The sequence below is a fragment of the Brachypodium distachyon genome, chromosome 1 (assembly GCF_000005505.3).
Source record: "Brachypodium distachyon strain Bd21 chromosome 1, Brachypodium_distachyon_v3.0, whole genome shotgun sequence".
NCBI lineage: Eukaryota > Viridiplantae > Streptophyta > Magnoliopsida > Poales > Poaceae > Brachypodium > Brachypodium distachyon.
This window is the reverse complement of record NC_016131.3, coordinates 24,197,743-24,217,628: the sequence shown is the minus strand read 5'-3', so window position 1 is coordinate 24,217,628 and position 19,886 is coordinate 24,197,743. Positions and strand designations below refer to the sequence as shown.

The 19,886-nt window shown below is 44.3% G+C and overlaps 2 protein-coding genes across 8 annotated transcripts; one reads left to right on the top strand and one right to left on the bottom strand.

Moving 5' to 3' along the window:
* The first annotated feature begins 5,394 nt into the window (after positions 1 to 5,394).
* LOC100826087 (glycolipid transfer protein 1) lies at positions 5,395 to 10,621 on the top strand. Of its 7 annotated transcripts, none has more exons than XM_014897565.2 (6): positions 5,395 to 5,530; positions 5,741 to 5,861; positions 5,942 to 5,997; positions 6,160 to 6,290; positions 6,576 to 6,711; positions 7,456 to 7,980. In XM_014897565.2, exons 2-6 carry the CDS (start codon positions 5,741 to 5,743, stop codon positions 7,642 to 7,644), a joined length of 633 nt encoding a protein of 210 aa, XP_014753051.1. In that variant the 5' UTR covers positions 5,395 to 5,530; the 3' UTR covers positions 7,645 to 7,980. The 7 variants fall into 7 exon arrangements, with proteins under 7 accessions (XP_014753051.1, XP_010238896.1, XP_024312898.1 ...); XM_010240594.3 differs by lacking the exon at positions 5,395 to 5,530 and having other exon boundaries at positions 5,687 to 5,861; positions 7,456 to 7,587; positions 7,678 to 7,980; XM_024457130.1 differs by lacking the exon at positions 5,395 to 5,530 and having other exon boundaries at positions 5,687 to 5,861.
* A 2,183-nt stretch (positions 10,622 to 12,804) lies between these two features.
* LOC100820980 (probable E3 ubiquitin-protein ligase XBOS34) lies at positions 12,805 to 19,328 on the bottom strand. Its single transcript, XM_003563136.3, has 9 exons — positions 18,782 to 19,328; positions 18,559 to 18,673; positions 17,910 to 17,990; positions 17,743 to 17,831; positions 17,524 to 17,615; positions 17,313 to 17,394; positions 17,041 to 17,143; positions 14,345 to 14,430; positions 12,805 to 13,989 (listed from the first exon to the last, which is right to left on the bottom strand). Exons 1-9 carry the CDS (start codon positions 18,881 to 18,883, stop codon positions 13,192 to 13,194), a joined length of 1,548 nt encoding a protein of 515 aa, XP_003563184.1. The 5' UTR covers positions 18,884 to 19,328; the 3' UTR covers positions 12,805 to 13,191.
* Between the last annotated feature and the right edge of the window lie 558 nt (positions 19,329 to 19,886).

Here is a 19,886-nt window from a genome sequence, read left to right as displayed (position 1 = left end):
CAAAAAGAGGGCTCTCCTGCCTCTACATCAATCGATGTGCAAGATTTCTATATTATTGAAGTCGCATAAGGCGAACAAATCTTAGTTATTACAACTCAAAATGACAACAAACTAGGAAAATGGAAACTCCTCCTGCCCTATCGTACCGGTGTCACTTCAGATCATCGCCTTCCTAGGTCGTTTGCCTGACGTAACTTTATTGTCATTATTCACAACATCACCATTGGTAGCAGTAACAGACAACGCCACCACAGTACCAGTCACCGCCTCATTGCCAGAAGCATCGCAACTCGTGGCTCCACCTCCATGATTGAGGATCTTCGCATGGCCTTCAACGTGCTGCTGGACATTAGCCTAAGCGGCACCACCAGCTTCTCCGACAAAGCAGGTAACACAATCGCCCATTGCCCCCTTTGCCTCTTTCGGTGTAGGTCATCGAACCAGCCCCAACCACGTCCATCGCCGCCGACATGGAAGAACCGGTCACAACCACACTTAGGACGACCAGTGCCATGACTTCCTTGGCCGCCAACCAATCCGGTGCTAACAACACCATAGCCAGCACCTCTGCTGCAACCGAAGCCAGCGCCATGACCTTCGAGCCCGGTAGTTGCATCCACATCACCACATCCATGGGCATCTGGGTCCTAAAGATGGGCCTGACCTGCGGCCCAGGAGAAGCGCTCGTTGGCGCCAACGACAATACTTTGAGATTTGGAGGAGAAGACCGAGATCTAGGGTTTCACCAAGTTAAAAAGTTGATTCACCTTGTTTGCTTTGTGAATTTCGTTTCTCTTGGGTTGTTGGGAACCCTAGACGGAAGCGGTCGCCTTTGATCTCTCCCTTGGTGTTGAGGAGCTCGATGATTTGATTGGAAGCCTCCAATGGAGTTGTGGAGCTAGCCCCGGTCAAGTTTGTAAGGGTTTGGACTTCGCCCCCAAGGAAGCCACTAGTGGAACTCACCTCACTTTTATGGTGTTGTGAGAGCTCATCCCACCTTTGTGGTGTGGTGAGTTGGAGAATAGAGTAAGCCTTTGTGACGTCTCTACATTTGTGGTAGAGCACTCCTCCAAACGGAGACGTGCACCCATCCCAATATGTGGAATTCCGGTGAAATCTTCGTCTCCGCGTGTGGTACCATTTTGCTCTTTACTTTCTTGCTATTTATTGTTACTTCGGCTATTGCAATTCATATTAGGGTTGCATTCACTTTAGAGAATTTAGTAAACTCTAAGATTAAGTGTTTGTATCTTTCAAGAAAAGAAAAGAAAAAGTAAAATTTGTTAGTCGTCTATTCCCCCCTCTAGTCGATCATACCGGTCTTTAGAGGGTTAAGTGAGCTAAGTAAAGCTTAGAGCCTGATTGGATTGCTATATTTTTTTTGGTAGTCGGGTACTTAATCAATTCGATTTTGGGAAGTGTTGAACCAAAAAAAAAAATTCCAGCCCTTTTCACAAAAAATAAATCATTCTAAGGCCCAAGTCCTAACCACTTGTCTAGCATGTTGTAAGTTCCTGATCTCAACTTCGTGATTTAATATAGATCTCCACTTTCATAAAAAAAAAGACTTTGAAGAAGAAAAAAAAACATGTTTTGAATGGTCTATTGATTGGTCATCATTATAGGGGTAATTGGTTTGCTCCAAGCAAACATGCCTGTAAGCTCAAAAAAGAAGAAGTAAACATGCCTATAAAGTAACCAAAATACTTTCGAGTTTGCGTATCAGTCGAGCAAACGAAAAGGTCCACCAAAAGAAGGTGCAACGCAGCTTTCATATCATAGTTGAAAGATCATTAAAGACGAGATTGATGTAGTAAATCGTACGCCCAACTCTAAACGAATGTGGTCACGAAAAAGAACAGAGATGTATCGAACTTCAAGTTCACCAGCGGTGTAATAACATGCCGGTTGACTCTTCCTCCCCGGCCACCCTAGCATGCAGCAAGTACTTTCATGTTGTTGTTCTACGATGCTTCCACTTGAGAATTGGGATCTGCTAGAACCCAATCATCACTGCTACAGTACTACTCGAGTACGGTTCCCAAGCTTATCTGGAACGAATCTGGCTTAATAAAATACTCCTATTGCTAGTCCTATCTCCCTCCAACAATACGAGTCATATTAGGATTTGGTTGACCAAGTCTTTGACTACAAATTATTTCATGAATGTGTGACTAATGTTATCAAAATCATAACCATAGTCAAGTATACTTGAGTAGGAATATAATGAATATGAATATATGTCATATAATTATATATTAATAGAGTAATTTGTCGTCAAAGCATTGGTCAAAGGAAAGCTAATACGTCTATATTGTTGGACTGAGAGAGTACTATACGCGTACTATACTAGCAGTGCCATGGGAAAGAAAGGACATCCTTTTGAATAATACTCCCTCCGTCTCATAATATGAGGCACGCACGTGTCCCTAGATCATTAATTTAACTAACTAATAGAAATTAAATAATATATCCGTAGAAAAATCTTCGATAAAAAATCTAATGGTATGTTTTTGTTAAAAAACATACATATTTAATTAATCAAATTGAGGATTTAGAAATGTCGTGGCTCGTATTATGGTATGGGACGGAGGTAACAGGAGGACAATAGAAAAGAGCCACAACACGAAGAAGGAAAAGCCAGAGCTCTTTGGATTCCCAACAGGACAAGCCTGGAAATCGAGACAGGACACAGCTACAATAAAGCAAAGAGACGACGAAATCGTGGGGCGCACGGCGGCGGATCGCCAGCGGGGCCATGTTTGGTTTGCTTCTCGGTCTTCCAAAAGAGATCTCATCAAGCCCCCCGGAGAAGAATCGACCCTGCCACGACGTGCTGCTGGGTTCTCAGTGGTCAAGATCCACGGCAGCCAGAGGGGAGACAAAGACTGGTTTGCCTTGCCTCGAAGCACTTGTGCACATGTACATGTACAGCTACATCGTGCTTGCCAGTCACCACGTTCAGAGTTGCTTCATTGTAATATGGGCGCCATGTCCAGGCGGTCTGTCCCCATAGCCATATGGGGGAATTAATGTTACTGATGAGAAACAGAGAAAGTGGCCCTATTAGGGGCCCTCCTTGTTTAGCTCGATGGGCGCGCGACGTCGAGAGAATGTATATATATGAGGCAATGATGACACGATTAATCATGGTGTTGATTTTGATCATCTTCCTTTGCCAAAAGGGCAACAATGGTAGGGCCGGCTGATCGATCCCTAGAGCATCATACAATGTGATTACTTCCAAAGGAATCGTGATTGCCATGATGATAACGATGCTTTGCAAGTCACACCACGCTTTAGAAATCTAGCCGGGAACGTGCGCATGTACGTACTTTGTGCTCTCGGTCCTACCTACCTTCATGGTGGTAGCTTGGGCATGAGTCGCATGACTACATTTTAAGGACTTGGTTCTTTAGAAAATTTCCTAGGTAAATTAATTTTTTGATTTCATTTTTTTATCCACTTTAATCTTTACTATAATTATTTTATTATTATGTGACCTGATGCTAATTCCTAGAGTTCCCGACAATTGATTTTTTGGAGGAATCATGGAAAAAAATGAATAGGCCAATTTTCGTGTAACTCGATAAGAGCATCTCCAAACGGCACCCCCATATGGCGTCTGGCATGCCATATTTTTGGGCAAAATTTCATTGAAACTTGCAATAATTCATAAAGTTCAGCGACATTTCATTCAAACTTGCAATAATATACATAATAAATAAAAAACCTAGTCGTCTAGGCGGTCGATCCAGGAGGCGGCGTTGCCGTTGCTGTCGAAATTGAAGCCGGAGCCGTCGGAGTCAGAGTTGAGGACGATGACGCCCGGCTCCTGCTTCACCGGCGCCAATGCCGGCTTATGCTTTGCCGCCTCCTCGTCCAACCAAGCCTGGAGGCCGTGTAGCCGAGGAGGCGGCGCCGCTCCACCTCCTCCCTGCTGGCGCGCTGGGCGGCACGCATACCCGAACACTCCTCCGGGTCGGAGGCGCCGCGGTGCTCGATGGCGGCGCTCTCATACTCCGACGCAGGCAACCACTCCGGCTCTGGCTTCGGCCGGACGAGGCGGAGGTGGCCGCGCGGCAGCGACGCGGCCCGCCATGCTCCGACCGAGGAGGATCCTTGATGACCTGGAGCGACGGCGTGCGCGCCGCCGAGGACGACGACAAGGAGCCGGAGCCACCGTCCAGGTAGCGGTGGCGTCCGGCTGGTGGTGGAGGTGGGGGTGCGCCGCCATCGAGCCGCCGCTGGTTGCCGGCGGCGATGTGCGCCAGGACGGCCTCGAGGGATCTTCCCCGCCAGAAGACGCGCCGGCCGTCGATGTTGTTCCGCACTGTCGGGTGCGGCACATCACAGACGGCGCGCTCGTTCTCCTCCTCGAAGAGGCTGGCCCAGGCGGTGTTGGCGTGGCGATCCCACTTCGGCAACGCCTGCTGCTCCGGCGTGAGCACGTCGACGAAGTGCTCCCAGATCCTTCCGCGCCGCCAAGCACCCGTCGGCAGCGGTGGCACGGGCCGCCGCCCCAGATCAGCTGCCAACCGTGGGGGAGGCGGCAGTCCGACGGCGAGGGGTAGCCGGTCCGCCTCAACGCCTTGGCCTCGTCGAGGCGGAGCCAACGCCGCTCGTCGAGGCGTATGCATACCTAAAGAATTGGGCAAAGGAAATTGCGTGCCTACCTCGTCGAGAGTTGCGCGCGGACGGCATGGCCCGTGGCGAGATCGGCCCGCGCCACGCAGAGCTTGAGGAGGGATATGAAGCTCAGAGCACGGGGCCGGAGCCGGACGCGGGGGAGGAGGCGGACATGGCGATGAAGGTGGCGAGCGTGTCTCGCAGGTCGAAGCACACATGGTGGTCGTCGGAGATGGCATGCGTGGTGCTCGGAGACAACAACGAGGAGCTCGCGGCTGAACACAACATTTTAAATGACCGCAGGGGGTTTTCAGCAAAAAACACAAACTGTTGGACCAACTAAACATGACACGTGTCAACACCTGATTGATTTGGACCTCTAAGCAATCTGAATCTCAACTTTTTGTACTAGTTTTGCTCACTTTGCAACTTCTTGGACTAAAATGCTCCAACCTGTCAAGTTGTTGGACTGTTGGTGCAATTACCTCTTGAAAAAATTATGCTTAGATAGATGATGAGGGATGGCCAGACATGAATTACAAAATGGCCCTTTTCAATTCACAGGTGGTGGTTCACATTCTAATAATTTCAAGAAAGTAGACATGTAAGGTTGAGTTACAAGCATCAACTTCATCATTAGATTTTCTATTTGCGAGGACATTAGATGTTAACAAAATCAAATCTCAATCCCCATCTCTGACAAATCCATTTCTCTGTCAGTCGGTTCCCCTCATCCCCTTTTAAATTTCTCCCCAGCTTCTCTTTGCAGCCGCCGACCTAAACCCCCCTGCCCGCCTACCGAAGCCCGCGAGCAAGTTCTTTGCTCCCCACGAAGCCTAGCCGCCTAGGGTCTTCTTCCTCCTCCCCTGCAAAATACATCCGGTGCAGATCCCTTTTGTCGGTAAGAGATGCCTAGCTTTCTTGCATCGTTCTTTGTTTTGCTTGCCCTGATCTTCCTTCGCTCTGAAGTCTGATCAATCGAATCAAACGAGATATTTCTTCTTCTTCAATCGGATCCCAATGTTACGCCAGCCCCTAGTCGGCATTGCCGCCTGGATCAAGCTATGGCGACTCGACTGCTGCAGCTAAGATGCCTGTTCTTGGATTGCAGATGGAGGGAACCACCGTGTTCGCACCCTCGCTCGAAGGGATGAAGCACGTCAAGTCAGAGAGCGGCGTCATCCTAACCAAGCCGTTTCTTCAAGTGTGCAAGCACATTCTTCCTGTGTTAGGCAAGGAATTTTTGCATCCCTGCAAGAAACGGTTCAAAAATAATGACATTCAATCTTAAAGTTTTAACGTATGGCTGTAGATAAATTTGGATCTGCCATGTCCATTGTGAAGAGCGACATTGGTGGCAATATTACGGTAAGAGGAATCCTCTTTTTTTTCAGAAGATTCTTAATGCTATTCTGGATATGCTTTAAGACAAGAAAAGACAAGAGTTAAATCAACACGCTACTTATGATTTAGGTCTCGTCTTCTACTGTTTATTTATGATGGTGCTTACTTGCTCCTGTTATCATGCAGAGACTGGAGACAAAATATGCATCTGATCCTTCAAAGTATGAGCAGCTGCACGCCATGGTGCAAGTGGAAGTTACCTCTAAGTCAGCCAAAAGTTCTAGCAGTTGTACCAATGGCCTTTTATGGTTGACAAGGTAAACTAACCCATGTAAATATAATAAAATTATGAGTTAGTCATGACACTACACTCTCTCTTAGTTTTCATGCACGAATAATTATAGCTATCCATACGAAAATTACATCCACTCAGCAGCCACGGAGAATTTTAACACAAAATAATACACATATGCTCAAATGACTCGATTATCCAGAGAACTAAAGAAGTCCCTTTTTAGGTGGAGGTGTTGACCAAATCACAGGCTGAAATATTTACAGGAGTATAATTCTTAGATTTCACATTGTTTTCCTTGATTTCTCAGAGCCATGGACTTCTTGGTTGCGCTGTTCCATAATTTGGTACAGCACCCCGATTGGCAGATGCCACAAGTTTGCAGTGATGCATATAGAAACACACTCAAGAAACGGCATGGTTGGCTGGCGAGTTCGAGCTTCTCGGTATTATTCTTTGCCTAAACTTTCAAATAAAGTTAAATTTTGTTATTATGAATGATGAGACAAATAAAGATTTTCTTTTCTCATTTTGGTTAACCCCGAGCACTCGGTCTTTTTAGTTCAACAATTAAGATAGCGAACGGCATGTTGATATCATCTAGAGGGTGCAAAATTTCTTGAACTCGGTGTTCAAAGTTCGACATGAAGCACAAGCAACTTTAACTTCATGTGCATACTGTGTACCATTATGTAACATAACTAGGCACTGTGACATACCACTATAACAACATTTACATGTAGTAGACCATTATGTATTTGATAAGTGCTGCAGTAAGAGAAGTGGAGAGAAACTAGATGCAAACTGCATTTTTATTCTTTACATGGATATATAGCCATATAGGTATCTGTCAGCAGTAACAGATGGAAAAGCTAGCCAAGCAATGGCATTTAAGGTTCAGAGAATGCACATATTTCTTGGTTAGGATTGGACTTGGATCAAAACAGCAAGCTACGAAAATACAATACTAGTAATTTCCTGTTTGTCACGAATGCATTAATAGAGCCTTCAAAGTGGCAAAAGTTCCCCATTTTGTGGTGGGGACACTAAAGTTGGTATCAATAAACTAGGAAACCCTTCGTTTGCTATGCTATAATAAATGAATTGTGCTCAAGATAACTAGTACTATATTCTACTCAGTCAAGTGCCTTAGCATGCACATTGCACATAGTGATGCCTGAGGATTCCAGGTTGCCATGAAGCTTGCTCCAGATAGAAAGAAGTTCATGGATATCATTAGTGGCTTAGGTGACATAAATGCAGACATTGAGAAGTTTTGTGCAACATTCTCCCCTTTACTGGCAGAAAACCACAAGTTTCTGGTAAGTCCAAGTGCCCAACCCAGATTGCTTATGCTTTTTGTGCCACACGTTTTCTGAAGATGACAGTTTACAATAAAACTATCTACTCAGGCTAGCGTCGGCATGGATGATCTTAAGGCATCATGATATAACTTGGCTTACTCGCAAACTGGCGATCAAGATCACTTCTAAATTGCAATATTTGTCGTCCATTATTGCTGTACTTGTACCACAAACAGTTTTTTACCTTCATTATACAACCAAATTTGTGAACCAATAATGGCAAGAAAATTTGATGCAATCAGGATATTGCTCGTGCAGTTTCTTCTTCCCAACTCAAATAGGAAAGTATATGTTTTATAGTATATTTGTAACATCTACCAGATAACTGATAGTATGAAGATATCCAATTAATATGCTCTCTCCACAAATCGACAATGTATGGATGATGAAAGAGTTGTTTCAGTGACCTTTTCTTGTATTTGATGTTTTGCTCTTGAAAGCGAGTATTATTTCAGGTGGGGACCCCCCCCCCCCCGCCGGTTGGTCTCTCTCAAAAGTATTATCAGTGACCTTTTTTTGGAAAGAAAGCAGCTGGGGAAATTCTGATGATATAAACAGGAACATCAATTCGCATCCACAAGGACATGAGGCAAAATGTGTTGTTTTCCTCAACGTTGTCACAAGAGATTGACCAACTGGACCAGGAAAACCTATATATACACAAAATGTGGAGCAGAAAGCGGCGAATCGCATGGGAACTCATGGTGGAAGCGACACAAGGGTTATTTCTAGCAGTGATATGTTTGTCCAAAGGGCTATCTTTAGGCAAACGTCCTCTTCATCCTCCAACCAGTTTTCCATAACTGTACCCTCCTTATATAGCCACAAAAAGGACAGGTAGCCTCTTCCTACGCCCATGCATGGTTGAATATTAGGAGACGGCTCAAAGGGTTTGTGGCCCTCCAAAAAAATTAGACATAATATAGAACTCCTCCTCCTCCTCCCACCCTCAGAATTCCATCGACCGCGATGCGCCCTCCGCTGAGCTCGGCATAAGTTTCTAAACCATATGCCCATTGCAATGCGGAGGGTCTCGCGATATTGAGCTAGCATAATTCTGGGAGGAAGAGATTGAGGGAGGAGCAACATGCTGTTGGCCCATTGAGGACGAAGGAGTGAGAGAACCGGTTAACAAGAATTGTTCGTTCTTGTTAGCATTGATTTTTGTGGTTCTTGACAGAGTAAGCATTCAAATGTGGCATCATCCTTCTTTGCAACACTTAATTTCACGCTCATCTATTTAAATAGGAATCTAGAACATAAAATTTGGGATTCATACAATGCTATGTCTTCGTTATCTTGTCCTTCTCTTGCAGCAATTTTTAGATTCAAGAAGAGTGCTTGGGCACAAACACAGTAGGAGAAGCTAGCTGAAAGGACATGAGCACAAAGATGAAGAAGGGAATACTGAGACCCTTCCGCTACTTCACTAACATAATGGGTACATACCCTTTAGTCTCTTTATCTTGTTTGTTTGATGTTTTAATTCATAACATCCCTCATTTGTCATACGAAACGATGATATCCAGATACTAAGGAACAAGAAATACAAATCGGATTTCCTACGGATGTGAAACATGTGGCGCACATCGGATGGGACGGACCAAGTACTGCAAACAAGAAGGTGGAAGAGCCTGGAGCACCTAGCTGGGTAATTCCACGTCTTTTCTAAGCCAATGTTTATTACATTATCAAACATGTTTAACAATAAGCTACGTACATAAATTCAGCTATTCCCTCCGTTCCTAAATTCTTGTCGTTGTTTTAGTTCAAATTTGTACTAAAACAGCGACAAGAATTTAGGAACGGGTTCAAATTTGTACTAAAACAACGACAAAAATTTAGGAACGGAGGTAGTAGTTTTTACGCAATGAAAATGTTTGGGATCAATCCGTTAGTCAGTCAGGTTTAAAAGTCCATAACCCAGTGACATAGAAATGAAACGACTTTCAGATAACTGACCTTGGCAGTAATTATTTTTGGTTTGAAAAATATTGGACATAACAGATGAAGGACTACCACTCAGCGCCATTGGACTCGGCCTCGTTCAGGAGCGACAGGGGAGGCTCTGCTGCTGCTGCCGCCTCTAACCCATGGGCTTCTCAAGGTTATTTTACCCGCCCCCCTTGTATTCCATTAATTTGAATCCATATTTTGTGATTTTCTGATGCAAATTTATTAGGTATAATAATCATATTACCTTTTCTCTGTCGTGCAGAGATAGTGGTAGACGGCCTAGGAGACACCTCCTTCAGAGACACCAAAAGCGACGCCGCTGGCGGGGACTCCCCTCCGTCCCCTGGCGCCCGGCGGTCGAGGCGGAACCGGTCCCGTGACTCCGCTGCCACCTCCTCCATGGACGCCTCTGCGGGCGGCGGCGCCGAGCCCACGGAGAAGAAGGACAAGGCGAAGAAGGGGATCCGCAAGAACCGCAAGAAGGACAAGGAGAAGCAGGACAAGGCGGCGGAGGAGGGGGGCTCCACCACCTGCCAGGACCTCCCCGCGGTGCCCAAGAAGTCCAACCGCCGGAAAAACAAGGGCAGCTCCGAGGGCAGCGGCGGCGCGTCGGCCAAGGACGGCGGCGCCGGGGCTGCGCCGGAGGAGGGCGCGGCGCCGCTACCTCAGGTGGGCGAAGAAGACAAGGGCGGGACCGACTGAGCAAGCAAATTAAGCTGTTCGTCCCCTCTCGTAACCTTCTCTGGAGAAGAAAAATGCTAAGGAGTACTTTGATTGAGCTTAACCCGGGTGGCTATTGATGACACACAGTACTCGATCCATCGAATGGCATCAAGGTGTCCAAGGTTGCATATCCATGTTGCTTTAGCATGCACGCCCTAACGCAACTCTTTCCTCTATTTCGCCTTTGTATACTGATCATTTTTTTAATCCGTTGTATTGTTCCAGATTTATATATAAAGTGTACCCTGTCTCATATACCTCTTTTATATATGTATATACCACGATGCAATTGGTATGCAGTGTTCAAATGGCACGAATCACTCTTGCATATTGTTTTCTTCATATTAACCAAAGGCGGAGGACAAGCCCCATGCAAAGGGGCCATGGCCTGGGACTTGAACTTGTTTTTCTTTGGTAAATAGTGCTAAGTTTGGTCTTGGTCTTTCCCTCCTTAATTACTCTTTCTTAGTAACATACACTAAGATGGCCCTGCTCTAAGTCCACTGATATTAACCATGAAAAATACCGAGACATATATATGAAATAGTAATCCTTTCTATTAGTTGAGCTCAATCGTGTTGAACGCTACCTCAAAAGCAGCTATCGATGATCTGTGACAATAGACGCTGTTGGTGATACAAGGGACCGTCAGTGATAACTACCCGAAAAGAATAATAAAGAGTCATCACCAACAGTCAAGAGAATATTGACTCGTCAGTAATTTGTCGACCGACCAGCCTTTGACCAAACAATATTAACTAGAAACCTTACCTATTTTATTTCATTCATTGGATACTACCTAAAAAGCAACTATCGCTGTTCGGCGGCTAGTGACGGGCCTAAGAGTGGTACCGGTGATGCAAGGATCATAAGTCATAACTAACCGAAAAGAACACTAAGAAGTCATCACCGGGGGGCCGTTGGCCTCCTCCTATCGACTCCACAGCCCCTGATGCCTCCCCTCCTCTGCCTCTTCGCATCACGCCTCCTTCGTAGAACTATCGTTGTGCGCTAGAGGGGGGTGACTAAAGAGGCGGCCAAGATGAAGGGAGGCGCTGCTCTGCCAATTCAATCCCTCACATGCCACAGGCTCCTGGTGCAACTGGCCATTGTGCGATGGCAGCGGTTTGGCCGTGCCGACAACCTCGGCGGTGGTGGATGCTTCTTCATCAATCTCCTCCTCAGACACTACTTTGGATCCTATTGTCGTGCAATGGCATAGGTTTGGCCACGCCGACAACTTCAGCAATGGTGGCCACTTCGTAACACTACTTCGGCTCTCGGAGATAGTGTTGGAGCTCCCTGGATCCAACCCCCCCCCCCCCTTCCTCAACCTATTCAAGTGAGGATGGAATGAGAGGCACACCCTTTGGTGGGGGTGTTCGGGTGGGGGGGGGGGGGTGTTACTTTAGGGTCCATGAGAAGTGGGAGGGTAGATTTCTTTAAGGGTAAGTTCTAGAAATTATCTTAGGGTCCTCCCACTTCGTCTTCCTCATGCCTTGAGTCCTTTTTTTCACACTCAGGTTCCTACCCTTTAGCTAGGTCCTTTCTTGATTTGTTGACTTGTCTAGGTGGCTTGGTCAATCCTTTTTTTTAGGAAAAGACGGTCGAACTCTGTCATTCGATTAGAAGAAAAGCATTGTACAAAAGAGGTATACAGAAAGCCCTAGAGGCAAAAGAAAAGGAAAATAGCTCGTAAGAGCTTGTCTTGACCAAATGAAAAAATTTATTGGCTTAATGTCTTGTCATGTAGAATTAAGGGCCCAACCATATAGGGATTTGTTTATATCCCAAAAAATAGTAAGGATAACTTCGAATTGCAGATATGTATTTGATAACATACATCAATTTTTGATTTTGTGCAATCTTCTTAGATATGAGTCTAGTAATGTCAATTTAGAGTTGTAGATGCTTATTTTCCCAGGACAAATCTAGAGTTTGAGTTTCCCGGATGTTTAAGAAACCTACCGTACCACCCGCAAAAACCCTACCGTACAATAATATTTCATACATGCGTTTTTTAAAATAGTCCACAAGAACCAAGTCAACAAAAAGGAGAGCCACTCTGACTTAAGGGTGCAAACGGGATCCCACGAAAGCCCCGCTTCTAATTCAATTCTCAAATCTCTTATTCAAATTCTGAACAAAATTTTGAATAGAAGATTTGAAAAATGAATTAGAAGCGGGACTTTCGTGGGATCCCGTTTGCATCCCTACTCTATCCCTGCTCTGACTGAACCAATGTCGTAAGAACTCGTTACATTATTTCTTCTAAATAAATTGCATTATCTACTAGATATTGTTACCACGCTATCCCTAGTACTTGTCAGGTTCTATTGCTATTCGATTTTTTTTTGTTTCCTCCAGCTCATGAGACCGTTTGCCGAACCAACTGCAAGGCTTCAACCGGTAGCTGCTCCAGCCAAGTGGAGTAGAATAGTAGTATAGAAGATAGTGTAGTTTCTTCCTTGTGTTTCCCATGTCATAGATACACTATTTACTTTCCTAGCAATTCATTAATTTCAGAGTTTACCAGTTTATAACCACGGCCTCAGCCCTTCACTACACGGCAGCACAACTAACTGGCGAGGAAGTTACAACATGGTACACCAGGCAGAGTCAATACTCAATACCTTGAGTGCGGAAGTGGTTCGTTTGAAATTCTCTCAGCAGTCAGCAAGACAAAAGCTTACACTCTATATGCACAACAGAATCGTCGGACATCTATACACAAGTTGCCTGCTGCATTGTAGCTTCAGATAGTTCACATAAGAAGGTACAAATTCTGCAGTATCACATCATCGCATACATTATAGATGATGCTTCCCCCCATTAAACTCAGGCATTGCTCTTGCCGACTTGCTGGTCCACTGTTCAAACTTTTTAAACTGCGTACAGGCGGATAATCTGGTTAATCTTGGCACGACAAATGGGACACCCCCATTTCTTGGACTCTATATCTTTCAAGCAGGACATGCAACCAGCCATGTGACCGCATGGAATGCAGGCCCCTTCCACAGGCGCATCTAAACAAATAACACAAGTACCTGAGGGAGTGTTACCACTGCTTGTGTCCGCGTCATTTTCTCCAGGTTTCGAAGAGTTTACCACCACAGCACCTTCGGCAGTAGGCATGGTTACATCAACTGGTGTGAAATCTATGGATGGGTACTGAATTGGACCATTGTAGAAGGTTCCTTCAGCAAGTGGTGGTGCAGTCGGTGTTGGAATAGCTGGAAGAGCAGTGGGTGTTGGAACAGTCGGAGGTACCTCCTGTGGAATCACAACTGAAGGGTTTGTTTGGCTTTTGTTAGGCGTGGACGAACTTTGGCTAGCGCTTGTTCCAGGTATATCCCATCCGTTGTATGTGCTGCTGCTTGGGGCATCAGCCTGTCCTTGGCCACTAATCTTTGAAGGTGCATGAGCGTCTGGTGGGCCCCATCCGCTGAGAGAGCTGTTTGCAGTGTTTCCCCAGCCATTGGTGTTTATAGTGGATGTTGTTGGCTCAATGTTGGGCACTCCCTCTGCTATAGCTGATTGAATGGAGGCATTGATAGCCATCGCTAACTCAACATCCTCCTTGCTGGGAGTGGATAGCACTGAAGGTGTTGAAGACGTATTTATTGGTAATGGATTTGGAACTGGGGCATTTGCTGGTCGTGCAGGAACCATGCTGACAACCTGAAAAAAGGGGATGTTTAGAAAATTACTCCCTCCGATTCATATTAATTATCGAAATATTACATGTATCTAAACGCTTTTTAGGCATAGATACATCCATATTTGGACAAATTTGAGACAATTAATATGGATCGGAGTAGATGTTTTGTTTCTGTATTGAGGTTAACAATTTTATGTCGACTCTAACTTACATAAACCAAACATTATATCCATCAACAATTCAAAACACTAGGTAGAGTAGTATCATTATTATTGATCATTTCAGAAATGAAGGTTTCTCTTAAAAGATAGTTCGGAATATACAGCGAGTGATTAGTTAGTAATGGAAACATTTCAGAAAGTCAACTAATATCACCTGTGCCATGCCACAACATGCACTATAAAATGATCGAATCTGCTGCTTGTCACCTTCAAACGCCGATAGAATCTTGTATCGAGTTTCTGTAAATATTCACATAAGATTAGAAAGAAATGGCACCACGATAAGTCCCAGTTAATATTGCAATGTGACATTTAAGTGCAGCTGATCCGACAGAAACCAAATTATGTCTATGATGGAAGGTATTAGTCACAGATAACCATGCAACAATAATATACTCCCTCCGTTTGGGTATGTAAGACCCACGCGGAATTTTATGCAAAACTTTGATCAAAAATTGCATTGCTAATATGATATTATTGCGGCACAAAAGATATATTGTTGGATTCGTATTGAAAAACTCTTTCTAATTGTATAACTTTTATATACATATACTAAATATAATTTGAATAATTGTTGGTTAAAGTGTGGCACAAATTTCAATACGAGCCTTATAAACCCAAACGGAGGGAGTAAGATGTAATGAAACATCACTAAAATATTTGAAGTAACCACACTTCACAACACTACCTTTGTATAAAGAGGAAAAGGAAACTCTGCATGTGTTTGTATATGTGTATAGGTGTATGTATACAAAGCAAAAGGAATCACTACATATAGAAATAACAAACTTGCTTTAGAAAATGTGGATGGGCGTGTAGTTCTCCTTTAGGACAACAATTCTACCAAAATCATGAGTTCATCACTAAGAATAGGCCCACTGTTCTCTTAGCAAACTGTTTTTGACAGTGAGACAAGCATTACATAAAATTTCACTAAAATGGAAATATCAGTAAAGTACTCATAACCACCACATATTTGGACGGCTTTCTAACATCACCACCCACAAAATTTTGTTAGAGCTAATCTTGATATATGTGTATCTAGATGTTTATTTTTCATTTGCATGTAGTTTAGGTGTTTGGTTTTTTGGGCTGAAGATCGACTGACATGGTGGTGAGATGCCGGTGTGCGTCGTGAGATGCGACGTCCAGGCGAGATGCCGTGAGATGCGGCACGGTCGATCGAGTTCAGAAGATGACCCAACGTATTAGGCAACTCTTGGAGAGATTTCAGGAGAGTATGGAAGGTTTGTTAGGAGCTGGCCGGGTCGTGCGAAGCCTGGAGTGATCTCAGGAGGGGCAGATCTCGGTTAGGTGCACGTAGCGTCAGTTTAGGGGCTAACGGCCTATTGGCTCTATATAAGGCATGCATTGTAATCATGTTTTTTTTCGGTAACAAGAGGAGAGAAAAGGAAGGAGAAAAGAAGGGCCGTGAGAGGCAGCCCGTTGCCAAAGATGTCTCTGTGATTCTTCTGTTCTTGTTCGTGAAGAGCTGCTGATTCCTGCCGCGGTAGGAATGTTTCTGCCGCGGCAGAAAACCAAGCTGCAGCTTTGAGACTTTGAGAGGAAGCCCGAGGAAGAAGGAGCAGCAGCGGCTAGCTGCTCCAACAAATTTTAACATTTTTTTTTTCGAGCTGCAGATTACCGGCACGGAGCACTACCAGCACCATGGCGGTGTCTCTGTGGCGTGGTACATGATCCAGAAGCAAGACAGGAAGCTGGTGCTAGACCTTGCGTCCACGGCTGCCGACCACCTCACCAGGATGTGCAGCGCCAGCACGCCACACTGGACTGTGTCATGGACGCTGCCGAGCATGTATGGGTGTTCAGCTGGCCCATCGTCAACACCGGGAAGCAGCAGGGCCTTGGCACCACGGCCAGGACAGAGGGGGACATACAACCACGCCACCATCATCATGAACAGCACCACATTGGTCGACGCCATGAGTACTTGAGTTCATCCATCAATAGCTTAATGCCTCTCTCAAATGTTATACTTGACTCCGATCGATTAACTTTCATGGATTCGAGTGTATTTGGATAATGCAGAATAAGTTGATGGATTCACTTTGATAGATTAGAAGTATTGTTTGCATCGATCATCAATGTATATAACAAGCATGCATGCCATGCAGATGCAAGTGCACAATGCCCACATGAGGAGCTGGCTGTCGACTTCCCCGCCGACGGCTTCCAGGACGAGCTGCTTCAGCATTAGACTAGCGCGGTGGTCTGGTGCCAGCGACATCCGGCCGGCTGCATCATCCAGGACACGCCCACCCAATGGCTAATCCAGAGTAGCACTCAACTAACGCATCACCACGTCAGACCTGAGGGGTGGGCCCCGTTGTCAGTTTTCGTGCCCAAGCACTCAACTAATAATCTGTGGTGTGAGCAACGACTAACCCATTACTGGTGGGTTTTAAAAAAAGAACTAACTTTGTCCACGTGCTTTGCTACGGAATCATCAAGAAAAAGAAAATTGATAAATGAAGAGAACATGATAGTCAGCCTATGAACCATTGCCATAAAGCCTGGTGATAGGACGACCACCAACTCCAAACTTTATACTCCCTCCATCCTGTGTTTTTGTCGAAATATCACATGTATCTAGACGCTTTTTAGGAATAGATCATCCATTTTTGGGCAAATTTGAGACAAGAATTATGGGACGGAGGGAGTAAGAAGGAAAGATTAAAATTTTGGTGCTTATGTCAGAACAATGCCTCAAATGTGGTGATTTTAAGTAAATTACTCATGGAAAGATTGATAAAGCACATAGTCAACAACACAAACAAGCATTTCAAACTTGCATAATTTGGGACTGAAAAAGTAAAACATTGTACATACTTGTAACTTTGTCAAAAATTGCCATGGAAGGGTCAGCCTGGTTATATTTTGGTTCCTCAATTTGAGATTTCCAAAGTTTAACTACAGCACGAGGTTTAGAAGCCTGCTTATTCAGAAAATAGAAATATTATAAATGATAGAACTCTAAAACATAAAATTGCAAACATAACACAACAATGAAGGAAGTACAGTGGTTACTGCCGAGGCGAAGCACAACAGTAAGAACCAAAAGCATTATGTCTTTAATTCTTCTGGAACTAAATGATCATTACCTGCAATTCAGGATATATTGCTAACTCAAGCTTGACAGGTCTTGCTGGATTCCGTGCTTCACGGGGTAAAATCACTGCCCAACTGGGGAGAAAATTCAAGGTAAGAAAGAAATCATAAAATATACCCTGAAATGATTCTCACATCTATGTGAACTTGATATAATAAAATAGAGTACAGAAAACCATGTGAAGAAGGCCATAGGAATGTTACATCTTTCTAGTCATGAATTGAGGAGCAAATGCTTCCAAAAAGCCAGGACCATAATTCTCCCTCATCCAGCCACAAAAAAGAGAAATGCGTCCCTGAAAATAATCAAAGAACAAATAGCAACCGATGAAAAATAATAATAACTTATAGCAGCAACCGATGAAAATGAGAAAGCCACCACAAGTACACTAAAGCAAAATGGGAATTAAAGAAAATGTATACCTCTATGGCCCTAACAACTTTTACATGACCCTTTTCTCTAGCCAAATCAAGTGCAGTATTGCAATCATCATTTGTTATAAAAGGATTAGCTGCAAAAAAAAAAGGTTTTTTAATAGCTTCATGGGGCAAAAAGATGGAGCCATGGTTAGATCTACTGCATCATATACCTCCATGCGAGAGAAGTAAATGGACAGTCAGCTCAAGTCCTCTCTTGGCAGCATGATGCAAAGCGGTCCCAGCGTGTGATCCTACAAATATAAAGAGAAATGGGAGGCATTACAACAGTAATAACAAAAAAAGTTGCATCTCTTTACTTCACCATGCATCCAGTAATAGTCCTAAAGATATTAGATCGTTAGTAAGATAAATGAATCACATGAAATGAGAAATTTCTTTCCAGCAAAGCTGGTATGGTGTATGTCGATACTGTGATGTTACAGCTCCCCTGGTTTCGTTTCGCATGAAATGTAATACTCAAGTGTAATTAAATGTAACAATAAGCTTTTTTCTAACTTGACAACAATCTGCACTGGTTTTCTATTAGAATGGGCAGCTTTAGTCCAAAGAAACTTCATCGTGTTGCTGCATATCCTCAGTGTATGCACAATTTTTACACCTATGACACTGGCCAAATCAACCCCCTTTTGATTGAAGCAACACAACGGATTTCAGCCAATTCCAAGTTCTAAGCTTCAAATAACTACTTCGTACTCGCCCCAACCGCGCAAATCCCCCGCTATGCATCCTAGGAATAATGGTTATAATCTAAGTTCGACTGGCAGTCCATTAAGACAGGCATGAGAAAATCATCCATACCAGGCCGGTACGCATTCACATTTGCACCCAATTCAATCAGAACTTTGGCCACATTCAGCAGATCAGGGCGCATACTCGCAACCATCAGGGGCGTCTTCCCTTCCTTGTCAATCCACTGCGAGGAACAGTTCACCCCCATTGAGGAAAATAAATCCCCAGGCATATAACAAACCTCATGTAATCGAAAGGAATATATATACGAACGAGGAGAAATTGTGCTTGCCTCAAGGCCAGCGCCCTGCGTCCGGAGGGTCCGAATCCCCTCAATATTGCCGTAATTCACCTGCTGGTACAGCAGCTCCTCCTTGGATTGCTGCAGCCCCATCTGGACTCACCAGACAGCACAAATTGGGGAACGCTCTTCTTCTGGAAGGAATTGCTCAGAAACCCCCAAAGAGTCAGGACAGCACAACCGGGGAATCCGAACCGCGCGCGCGGAATCCGATGCCTTCGGAGGCGAGGGATCGCAGGGCTCACGAACCCCGGTTACCCGGAGATCCCCTGCCGCGGGAGACCAAGAGGAAGAGGTTGCTTCTGCGGTGTTGCGGATACAGATCAGACTGGACCGGGGGATAGGAGATTTCGGTGGGACTTTTAATGCGCGGTGGTTTGGGAATTGGTGAGAAATTAAGGCGAAATTTAGAAATTTCTTTCCTGGTTTCGTTTTTCCTTCGGGGCGAAGGGATTGGGATTTGGGACTTGGGAGAGCTCAGCAATCGACGCGGGATGTGACGGCAAATGACGCCGTGCTCGTCCGTCTAAACTCAAAACAAGGCATCCTGCGGTAAAACTAAACCGGCTAGACAAACCTGGCTTTGGGTCTTCGCGCCTTGGGAGACAAGGAAATGCAGTAGTCAGGCAGGGTTGACTATCATTCACAGTCCGTACTTCGTATGGGTAATTTACATATCATGAAAACAACTTATTTCATCCTCCGATCCTAAATTGTTGTCGAAATATTACATGTATTTAAACCCTTTTTAAGAATAGATGCATCTATATTTAGACAAATTTCAGTCAAGAATTTAGAATCAGAGGGAGTATATTACAACGACCTACGTTTTTAAATATAAGATGTTCTCGTTTTGTTACTAAATGAAATTTCTTAAAGTTTGATCAAATTTTAAGAAAAAATTACTAATATTTACAACATTAAATAAGACGTTTGATAAAACTAAGTTATAGTTGCAAAATGTCAATAGATTTTTCTATAAAGTTCAAATTTTAAGAAATTTTACTTATACAAAGCTATAACATTTTAAAGAAAGCATCCGTTGAATTCCTCTTTATGCATGAAAATGATGAAAAGCATCACTCCGTATTCATAC

Excerpts from the sequence above, each read along its gene's own strand:
- LOC100826087 (XM_010240603.3), top strand. The coding sequence starts at position 9,010 with ATGAGCACAAAGATGAAGAAGGGAATACTGAGACCCTTCCGCTACTTC. Across the intron at positions 9,071-9,158 it reads CTACTTCACTAACATAATGG|ATACTAAGGAACAAGAAATA; the intron begins GTACATACCCTT and ends GATGATATCCAG. Across the intron at positions 9,281-9,636 it reads AGCCTGGAGCACCTAGCTGG|ATGAAGGACTACCACTCAGC; the intron begins GTAATTCCACGT and ends TGGACATAACAG.
- LOC100820980 (XM_003563136.3), bottom strand. The coding sequence starts at position 18,883 with ATGGGGCTGCAGCAATCCAAGGAGGAGCTGCTGTACCAGCAGGTGAAT. Across the intron at positions 17,144-17,312 it reads CAATATATCCTGAATTGCAG|GCTTCTAAACCTCGTGCTGT; the intron begins GTAATGATCATT and ends CTGAATAAGCAG. Across the intron at positions 14,431-17,040 it reads AATTTTTGACAAAGTTACAA|AAACTCGATACAAGATTCTA; the intron begins GTATGTACAATG and ends GAATATTTACAG.